The sequence below is a fragment of the Bison bison genome, unplaced genomic scaffold, assembly GCF_000754665.1.
Source record: "Bison bison bison isolate TAMUID 2011002044 unplaced genomic scaffold, Bison_UMD1.0 scf7180017864033, whole genome shotgun sequence".
Lineage (NCBI taxonomy): Eukaryota > Metazoa > Chordata > Mammalia > Artiodactyla > Bovidae > Bison > Bison bison.
In genome coordinates this window covers 2,405,361-2,416,850 of record NW_011494605.1, presented here as the reverse complement: position 1 = coordinate 2,416,850, position 11,490 = coordinate 2,405,361, and the positions used below count along the sequence as shown (strand labels likewise).

The following is an 11,490-nucleotide window of genomic DNA, read 5'->3' as shown; positions in this document are numbered from 1 at the left end:
CCCTACTGTATAGCACAGTGAACTCTGCTCAATGTTATGTGGCAGCCTAAATAGGAGGGGAGTTTGGGTAGAAATGGATACATGTATATGTATGGCTGAGTTCCTTTGCTATTCACCCGAAACTATCATGGCATTATTTGTTGATCAACTAAACCCCAATACAAAATGAAAATGTTTAAAAAAATAAATTAAAAAAATGCATGGGTGAAGAATCATAAAAGAATGTGTTCACAAATTCCCGGGTGGTCCAGTGGTGAGGACTTGGCATTTTCATTGCCGGGACCCGAGTTGGATTCCTGGTTGGGAAGCTAAGATCCTACAAGATATGCAGCCAAAAAGAAAGAAAGAAAGATTGTTTTCTTTCTGTGTTTGGTATCGTAGAGAAAGTATATTTACTGTCCAGACACTTAGGATTTAAGTTCTAGCTCTACCAATTAATAGTTCTGGGATCTGGGGGTGGGGGTGTAATTACCCTTTATTAGACTCAATTTCCTCATGTCTTAAGTTAGTCTAAAATCAACAATTCTGTGAATAGAGAAGCTAAATAATATAGTATATTTTATATATCTGGGGAAAAGTTTTTGGCAAGTAGTAGGATATTAATGATCAATAAATATTCCACTTTTTCATTTTTTTTATTCCAGCTTCATATATACACATTCTTTCTGTATTAGATCTCCTCTTGCATTTAGCATTAGTCTAGATCCTAAAAGTACATCATGGCTCCCAGGTTCATTGGAAATGGATCTGACATCTGGAATTTCAGAAGTAAAAAGGGGGATTAAGCCCTGTGAGGTTCAAAGGCCCTTTGTCCCCCTTGATAGTGATTTTCTTAAATCAAACAGTAGCCAAGACCCTAGGAGAAATAATTGAACTGACAACAGGCAGGTCTGGTTTATTAATAATGGAATAGCTTTGGACATTCTTGATGACTTAACGTAATGACAGAAAAGAGGTCAGAAACTGAAATGCCTAGAGAGCGGGTCAATGGCTAGGTCTCAGAGGAGAAAGGAAAACATGAGTTATTCCTAAGACCTTATTGCATAGAACAAAGCATTTTATGGTAGTCCCAAATATGAATCCAGAGGAAATGGTTTTGGTATTCTATTTTTAAAGGAAAAAAAGTTTTAAAGGCTTCAAAAATTGCCCACTATATTTATATTTATTTTTGCCCTAATTTTGGAAAACAGACTTGATTGGAGTTATGAAATTGGAACCTTAGTGAGTAACTTAGAGATCTTGGCTGTCTTAACTCTTTTATTCCTTGAGTTTAGATATCAGTTCTCCATCTGTTAATTGCACACCTTAAGACAGGTTAATTAACATCACTGAACCTCAGTTTCCACATCTGTATAATGAAGATGTTTATATTTTACTATAATTATAGGAGAATATTAAAAAAAATTTAAGTGTATACAATTTCTGGCACTTGACATTAATACTTCACACAATAAATATTTATTCAGTGAATTAATACATGAATTTTGATGCTTCTGTTTTTCACTGCCTTTGGACAGAAAGGCCAGCCTATGGTAACCTTGTGAAAGCCTTTCATTTTCTCTAACTATTCAGGCTGCTCTTGCCCTGATCCTCATCCTTTTTCCTTTGGACTGTTTCAGTGGTCATTTAATGTCTTTTAACCCCAATTATCTTTCCTTTCCCCATCTGTCTTCCTCACTTGTGATAAAGTACTTTACTAAAACAAAGACTTGATTTCTTTTAAGTCTACTGCACTTTTGGAAGGGTTTTAGTCATCTAAAACATTCCACACCCCCATTGTAAAGGTGAGACCCAGGGAGGGAAGGAACTCACCTATGTGTCTGTGCTCCTATAAACTGATACTAAAGATTAGGATTGAGCCCAGTACTCCTGGCCCCTGGCAGAAGATAACAAAAAGGGAGAAAACATATATTCTGTAGCTGTAGTCGAAGCAGCTATATAAGTTTTTCATTTCAATTTTTCTTTTTTTTTTATTTCAATTTTTCACTAAGTTATTATCAGTTTTGTTGAATTTCAAATGCACCACAGTTATTATAATGATATTATTAATTTCCATGGAAATTCTAGGTGAGCCTAGAGAAAAGGCACAATTAATAAAATAACTAAAACTTATATAGCATTCACTATGTACCAAGCAAAGCTCCAAGCATTGTACATTAAATCATTTCTCATCAGTAACCCTAGGTACCATTATTATCGCAATTTTTCAGATGAGGAAACTGAGGCAAAGAAAGATTTAGTAGCTTGGCAAGGTCACAGACTAAGAGTGGTAGAGTGAGATTAAAACTAAGCCTTCCAGATTCCAGAGTCTGTGTTCTTGATTACTATGCTAAGCTAGCAGAAACACTGAATTTCTGTGAATATCATTTATTCTCACTATGTTGGTAGCTAGTCCATATGGTTTCCCTTAACCCTGCTTTTTACTTCCAGTTCTAATTACCAGAAAGGGGCAACCTGAATAGCACAGTCTTCTGTTAACTTTTCCCTCTTTCTTTCTCAGAGAGTCATTTTCAACATTGTTAACTTCAGCAAAACTAAAAGTCTTTATAGAGATGGGATGGCCCCTATGGTGAAGTCTACCAGCAGACCAAAATGGTAAGTGACCCACAGAATGGATTTCCTTTTGATTGGAGAATGTGACTCAGGGCTCCAATTTATCTGCTCTACTGGCCCTAAGAGGAGTTCAATGAGTTTCTGCATGTTCGTTGTCTGGGCTCTAGGCATGGCTCTTTGAGAATGTGGGAAAAGAAAACATGGTTCCATGTGTGGAATTACTAGCATTCTCTTATGAGGGAATGTACAGTCTGTTATTTGATAAGATAAACTTCCTGTCTTATTTGGCTTTTATCATGACATCTTTGGAAGCATAAAGCTGACTCTGTTTTTTCCTTTCTAACCTGGGCAGAGATATTGTACATTAACCCCAGAGGATATTGGGAGCTACAGTTTTGCAGAGTTCCCTTGCTTTGCTTGTTTGTTGTGGATTCTTTGTATAGATATGGTGTGAATATTTCTGGATGCTAAAGTTCTATTTGTCCCATTGCTATAGTGTAGCTGAAGACAGTTGGATAGGATTACTAATAATAGTGATGATGATGATGATAATGTTAATAATAACGACTGTCACTTACTGAGAAAATCTGTTCTTTGTCAGATGTTTTATATTTGATGTTACTATTCTCACAACAAGCAAGGGAGATTATTTTAAAGATCCCTATATTGCAGATGAAGACACTGGAGCTAGGATAGGTTAAGTATTTTCTCATGACCATAAATACTAAGGGGAAGAGCCTGTGTTATTGTTATTATCCCACACTGCCATTCAAACTGATTACTTTGTTCATCCATTTATTCATTCAACATTGACTGAGTGCACCAAAATGAGAGTTTTTAAAGCCAGAAACCAAGTGTTATTCACCTATCACACAGTAGGTGTTAAGTGAATGCTTGTTGAGCTGAACTGAATTCATGATGAGAATTTACATGTAAAGTGCCTGGCACTTGCTAAGTACTCAATAAATGTCATCTGTTATTAATAGTATTTTGTAGAATACTCTACAAATGCAAGGAATTGTTAATATTATTCTAGCTTTGATCCCTGTTCAAATTTTAATGACTAGTGAGAAGATCATCTCCAAATGTCTATATTTATAGAAAGCTAGCTATTCATAAATATTGAATTGTGCTTTTATCTAGAAATGATACTTGGCAATTTTCTATAAATGCTGGGCTGAGAAACTCAGGTTTGTAAAAATGTAGGCATTTGATGATGATAATCAAAACTATTTATTAAAGGTAAAAATATCTTCCTGGGCCTATTTTTTTTTTTTGCTTTACTAAGTCAAATTAACTATACTGCTGTTTCTCAGTTTCCTTTCAACATTGGGATCTGAACAGGAGGCAGACCTTTGCTGTGAGTTTCTGAATTCAGCCTGAGTGGATAATAACAAAACACTTCTTTCTGTTAATAGGCATATATGTAGATGTGTGCTTCAAATCTTGTCAACAAAGCATATCACTGTTGATCTGCTCACAGGGGCCTTAAAATAACATTGTACTTCTTTTATGAGACTCTGTGTTGGGATCTTACATAGCGGTAATAATAACCATTTGGTTTCCTCAAGTGTTCAGTTCTGGAGTCTTTTTGTTTGCTTCTGAAAACCCTTCTGCCTTAATTATTTCATTTTGTTTTGTTTCTCATGCACTACCATTTGGGTCCTCTCTTTTAGGGCTCTTGACAAGATTTTGAAATATTAATGACTCTTTATATTTACGTTATAATGTCTTAGAATTAAGTCAGCATTCTCATCCAGTGTTGATAGGCTCTGAGCAGAATCTGCTATGTGGTCACTGTACTTCTCTAGTGGTCTAAAGAGGTTTAAAGTTTCAGAACCAAGTTTGTTGTAGTTGAAGCCAATAAGGTACAAGGTACCAGAATAAGTAAAGTCATTGACATGTTTAATCTCTCAGAGAGATTTTTACTTTTCTATTCCCAGACATTGAATGGGAAGTTTCTCATCTTCTTTCACACTATCCTTTCTTCAAGCAAGGTGTTTGGAGATTTATTTAGCTAACAGGACTTTATTGAATACCTTAATGTACCATGTGCTATAGATATAGATACTGGGGATATACTGTATGTATATGATAGAAACAATCTGTTCCAAAAGGGAAATTTCATATTAGAATTTTATTAACTGATCTCTGTAGGCCATGATTATTACCCTTCTTTCTACTGCTTTGTTCTGAAGATCCTTTCTGTCACTTTGGTGCTTTCTGCCTAGGAATTTCTTTTGCTCCTTGTGTTTATTACTGGTACCAGAACCTATTTTCCAGTAATCGTCATCATAAATGTTCCCAGAGTAACATAAAGAAATGTGTGTGACTGTTTGGCTCTCAGATTATTAGATTTTACTGGTCCTATGGAGTTTGTAGCCTGCCAGTCACCTCTGTTCATGGGATTCTCCAGGCAAGAATACTTGAGTGGTTGTCATGTCCTCCTCCAGGGAATCTTCCTGACCCAAGGATTGAACCTGTATCTCCTGCTTAGCAGGCAGATTCTTTACCAATGAGCCACCTAGGAAGTCCCTATGGGCATTGTGCATGCTAACTCACTTCAGTCGTGTCCAAATCTTTGTGACCCTATAGACTGTAGTCCACCAGGCTTCTCTGTTCATGCGATTCTCAAGGAAGAATACTGGAGTGGGTTGCCATGCCCTCCTTCAAGGGATCTTCCAGACCCAGGAGTCAAACCTGTCTCTTATGTCTCCAGCGTTGGTGGGCAGATTCTTTACCACTAGCACCACCTGGGAAGCCTTTATGGGCTTTACCTAATTTAATATTTTAAACAGGCCTTGGAAATATCCTTACTTCATGACAAACATTAGAAACCCTAAATTTTCTGGATGAAATATATACCAGATTGGGAAAACAAACTTTCTTCACATTTTCAAGGTGAAATGAGCTTTCCTCTTCACTTGTCACAGGGGTCTGTAATTTATTCTAAGCAAAGATACCTGCAGGCCTTAGCATGGATCTGGTAATCAATTAACTATGGAAAGCAAATGAGCAAAAGAAGCAATTAAAAAGCCATTATGCAGATAAACATATGACCTCTCAAGGCTGTTCTGCCTTGAGGACTTAAAAATCAGCATAACTAGCAGGAAAATTGGAGAAGGCAATGGCAACCCACTCCAGTACTCTTGCCTGGAAAATCCCATGGATGGAGGAGCCTAGAAGGCTGCAGTCCACGGGGTCTGACATGGCTAAGAGTCAGACATGGCTGTGCGACTTCACTTTCCCTTTTAACTTTCATGCATTGGAGAAGGAAATGGCAACCCACTCCAGTGTTCTTGCCTGGAGAATCCCAGGGACGGGGGAGCCTGATGGGCTACCGTCTATGGGGTCGCACAGAGTCGGACACGACTGAAGTGACTTAGCAGTAGCAGTAGCAGGAAAATGGAGAAGCTGAAAGATTTAGAAGTTTTCTGCCTTCATTCTAATTCTGTTTACATATTGGACTTCTAAGGATTGTTGGTTGTTAGTGGAGGTGATAGAATTCCAGCAGAGCTGTTTCAAATTCTAAAAGATGATGCAATGAAAGTGCTGCACTCAATATGCCAGCAAATATGGAAAACTCAGCAGTGGCCACAGGACTGGAAAAGGTTAACTTTCATTTCAATCCCAAAGAAAGGCAATGCCAAAAAATGTTCAAACTACCGCACAATTGCACTCATCTCACACTAGCATAGTAATGCTCACAATTCTCCAAGCTATGTGAACAGTATGTGAATTAAACAGTATGTGAACCGAGAACTTCCAAAGTTTCAAGCTGGATTTAGAAAAGGCAGAGGAACGAGAGATCAAATTGCCAATATCTGTAGGATCATTAAAAAAAATCAAGAGAGTTTCAGAAAAACATCTACTTCTGCTTCATTGACTATGCCAAAGGCTTTGACTGTGTGTATCGGAACAAACTGTGGAAAATTCTTCAAGAGACAGGAACACCAGACTACCTTACCTGGCTCCTGAGAAATCTGTATGCAGGTCAAGAACCAACAGTTAGAATTGGACATGGAACAACAGACTAGTTCCAAATTGGGAAAGGAGTATGTCAAGGCTGTATATTTTATACTCTGTTTATTTTACTTATATGCAGAGTACATCATGCAAAATGCCACTCTAGATGAAACACAAGCTGGAATCAAGATTGCTGGAAGAAATAACAATAGCCTCAGATATGCAGATGACACCACCCTTATGGCAGAAACTGAAGAGGAGCTAAAGAGCCTCTTGATGAAAGTGAAAGAGAAAAAGCTGGCTTAAAACTCAACAGTCAAAAACAAAGATCATGGCATATGATCCCATCACTTCATGGCAAGTTGATAGGGAAACAATGGAAGCAATGGGCTCCATTTTCTTGGGCTCCAAAATCATGCAAATGGTGACTATAGACATGAAATTAAAAGACACTTGCTCCTTGGAAGAAAATCTATGACCAATCTGACAGTATACTAAAAAACAGAGGCATCACTTTGCCAATAAAGGTCTATCTAGTCAAAGTTGTTTTTTACAATAGTTGCATATGATTGTGGAGTTGGACCTTAAAGAAAATTGAGTGCTGAAGAACTGATGCTTTTGAATTCTGGTATTGGAGAAGATTCTTGAGAGCCCCTTGGACTGCAAGAAGATCAAACCAGTCAATCCTAAAGGAGTTCAGTCCTGAATATTCATTGAAAGGACTGATGCTGAAGCTGAAGCTCCAATCTTTTGGAGTGCTACAAAGACTCACTGGAAAAAACTCTGATGCTGGGAAAGATTGAAGGCAGGAGGAGAATGGGACAACAGAAGATGAGATGGTTGGATGGCATCACCAACTTGATAGACATGAGTTTGAGCAAGTTCCAGAAGTTGGTGATGGACAGGGAAGCCTGGCGTACTGCGTTCCATGGGGTCACAAAGAGTCGGACATGACGAGCAACTGATCTGACTGAATGACTGAGGACTCTATAGCATCACATTTTTTTCAACCATAACTGATTAATATTTTTTTTACTATTGTCAAAGGCTGAAATTTCTATGTGCTGGAAGCTGCTGGAAACCATCATTAAAAAAATAGCCAATATCTGTATCCTCATTTATGAAGAAACTAAAACTAAGATGTTTTCACAGCTTGTGATTCGTAATATTAGCCAGGGATCTCAGGACTCCATCTTACGGTTTCTTGAATTTTCCATGCATGGGAAGGGTGGATGAGAGGGCACAAAGAGTCAGGGAGTAGCATGAAGCTCTGTGGCCTTTGGTAAATCTGAAATAACTTCTCTGATTGACTTGTCCATTGTAGTAGATTGAGGAAATTGGACTTAATCTTAGAGGTTGCTTTCATTAACACATTTTTATTGAACATCTAACTTTGTGCTCAGTATTGGGGTAATAAATATGAATATGACCTGTATTATATCTTTAAAATTTTGTTTTTAAGAAGTTTAAATGAAACATAAATAGGTACAATGTAAGAAGCATGGTGCTTAAAACCATTAGAAAGGTATATAAATTGTGCTGTGGATTAGAGATAAAGAAGAAAATGATGATATTAGGACTTAAGAAGAAAAGGAGAAGCTTTTGGAGTGGGTGGTATTTAGCTAGATCTTAAGGAAATGGGGCAAGAGCAAAAACTTAAGAAAATGAGATTTCAAATAGAAGATATAACCTGATGAGCCATGATACCTCTTTTATAAGCCTCAGTTTTCTCACTGTAAAAAGTGCATAATAATACTTTTTCAGAGATATTATGAGAAATGAATATGAAATGGATGTCTAAATATTTTTTTTTAATCTCAAGGATCTTATTCAGTAAAATTTCTGACTAGTTCTTTTATTTTCCTCTCTCACCCAAAACTGACTGAATAATTGTTCCTTCATTTCTTCCCTTTCACCTTCCTTTCTCTCTTCCTTCCTTTATTCTTTTCTCCCTTCCTTCAGCTTGTCAACTAATGCTTGCTAAGTGGCCACAGTGTACCAGGGAATATGTAAGGTATTAGAATAAAACAAGAAAAATATGGTTACTGTTCTCTAAAGGGCTAGACATTAAATATGTAATCTGATAAATATGATAATCATTAAAACAAAAGGGAGATCAGCATGCTTGAACTTGCATGTATTCAATCACTCAGTTGTATCAGACTCTTTGCAACCCCACAGACTGGCCTGTCCTCTATCCATGGCATTTTTGAGGCAAGAATACTGCAGTTGTTTGCCATTTCCTCTTCCAGAGAATCTTCCAGACCCAGGGATCAAATCCCTATCTCCTGCATCTCCTGCGTTGGCAGGCAGATACTTTACCACTGAGCCACCTGTGGGGCCTATTTGGCATGCTATATAGCATATAAGACTTAGTCTGCTTCAAGGATAAGAGACCTTATTTAGGAATATTATTTATTGTGATAGCTGAAAGATGAATGAAAGCTAGATCATAGTGGGCAGAGATATGTGTGAAGTATATATCTTTGATAAACAAAGTTCAATGTGATTGGAGAATGAAATTCTAAGAAGAAAGACTGCAGAGTTATGTTGTTCAGTCACTCAGTCCTGTCTGACTCTTTTCAACCTTATGCACTACAGCAGGCTGGTTTGCTCTATCCTCCACCATCTTCCAGTGTTTGCTCAAATTTTGTCCATTGAGCCAGTGATCCTATCTTAACTATCTCATGCTCTGCTTCCTTCTTCTGCTTTTGCCTTCATTCTTTCCCAGGATCAAGTTTTTTTCAAATGAATTGACTCTTCACATCAGGTAAACAAAATATTGGAACTTTAGCCTCAGCCTCAGTCCTTCTAATGAATATTCAGGGTTGATTTCCATTAGTATTGACTGGTTTGATATCCTTACTGTCCAAGGGACTCTCAAGAGTCTTCTCTAGCACCACAGTTTGAAAGCATCAATTCTTCAGTGTTCAGCCTTCTTTAGGATCCAACTCTCATGTCTGTACATGACTACTGGAAACACCATAGCTTTGAGTATATGGACATTTGCCTACAAAGTGATATCTCTGCTTTTTAATATGTTGTCCAGGTTTGTCATAGCTTTTCTTCCAAGGAATAAGCATCAATTTCATGACTGTGGTCACCATCTGCAGTGACATTTTAGCCCGAGAAAATAAAATCTGTTACTCTTTCCACTTTTCCCCTTCTATTTGCTATGAAGCAAAGGGACAGGATGCCATGATCTTAGTTTTTGAATGATGAGTTTTAAGCCAGCCTTTTCACTCTCCTCCTTGACTCTCATCAAGTGGCTCTTTAATTCCTCTTCACTTTTTGCCGTTAGAGTAGAATCATCCTCATATCTGAGGTTGTTGATGTTTCTCCCAACTTGTGATTCATCCAGCCCTGCATTTCACATGATGTAGTCTGCTCTAAGTTAAATAAGCAGGGTGACAATATACAGCCTGTTGAACTCCTTTCTCACTTTGGAACAAGTCCGTTGTTCCTTGTCTAGTTCTAACTATTGCTTCTTGAACCACATACAGGTTTCTCAGGAGATAGGTAATGTGGTTTGCTCCCATTTCCTTAAGAATTTTCCATGGCTTGTTGTTATCCACATAGTCAAAGGTTTTAGCATAGTCAATGAAGCAGAAGTAGATGTTTTTCAGGATTTCCCTTGCTTTGTCCATGATCCAACAAATGTTGGCAATTTTATCACTGGTTCCTCGGCCTCTTCAAAACCCAACTTGTACATCCAGATGTTCTCGGTTCACATACTACTGAAGCCTAGCTTGAAGGATTTGGAGCATAATCTTGCTAGCATGTGAAATGAGCACAATTGTATGGTAGTTGGAATACTGTTTGGTATTGCCCTTCTTTGGGATTGGGATGAAAACTGACCCTTTCCAATCTTGTGGCCATTGTATTCACTTATGGAACAAACATAGAATCACTCTGAAAGGTGAGGTAATGAGGGAAGAATGGCTAGGTGTCTCAGAGCTTGGGATATGATACAGTGGTGAGAATCCTGGGTCTTATTGTTGCCTCATAAATGGCAGAATGGTTGCTTAAGAGGCCAGCAACCTGGAAATACCAATGGGCACAGGCTCAAAACAGTCCTTCCCAGAAGCCTGTTTGGGCTAAACAAAGCACAAGAAAAAGGCAGCCCAGTAAGACAAAAACACTGAGACAATAATTACTTACTCTAATCAAATACTGTGGGGAAAAAAAAACACAAAAAAACTGTTGCCCCACTTTCTCCCTTACCAACAAATGTCAAGCAGGAAGCTTAAACTTCTATTTTTGCTTCAAACCCCCAGCCAGGTGGTGTCAGAGAAAAGTAGGGAACTGAGACTTTCATTCCAGCTGGTCTGTAATGAACACTTCTCTCCTCTCTGTGATGTCAGACTGCTTGAGGAATCTGGATTTCCATCACCCATTTAAGGATGGGATCAATAGCAGAGTGTAGGGAAACAGAAAAAAGAATAAATAAATGTTAGGATGGGACAATAGAAGTTACCCCTTTGAACAATAGAGGAAAAAAAACAGATCAATAAATATGAACAGAACCTTGAGGACTGATGGGACAATAAATTTAGCATTTATTTCATTAGAATCAGAAGGAAAGGAGAGAGTGGGACTGAAAAAAGTATTTTATTTATTATTATTATTATTATTAATTTTATTTTATTTTTAAACTTTACAAATTGTATTAGGTTTGCCAAATATCAAAATGAATCCGCCACAGGTATACATGTGTTCCCCATCCTGAACCCTCCTCCCTCCTCCCTCCCCATACCATCCCTCTGGGTCGTCCCAGTGCACTAGGCCCAAGCATCCAGTATCGTGCATCGAACATGGACTGGCAACTCGTTTCATACATGATATTATACATGTTTCAATGCCATTCTCCCAAATCTTCTCACCCTCTCCCTCTGCAACAGAGTCCATAAGACTGTTCTATACATCAGTGTCTCTTTTGCTGTCTCATACACAGGGTTATTGTTAGCATCT

General features: G+C 37.9%; 1 protein-coding gene across 1 annotated transcript in view; it reads left to right on the top strand.

The window, feature by feature from the left end:
• AGBL4 (ATP/GTP binding protein-like 4) overlaps positions 1-11,490 on the top strand; it is a 1,466,590-nt gene that overhangs the window by 675,647 nt on the left and 779,453 nt on the right. Inside the window, exon 4 of the mRNA XM_010834456.1 lies at positions 2,501-2,595. Within this exon, the coding sequence (XP_010832758.1) occupies positions 2,501-2,595 (95 nt within the window). The remainder of the gene's footprint in view (positions 1-2,500; positions 2,596-11,490) is intronic.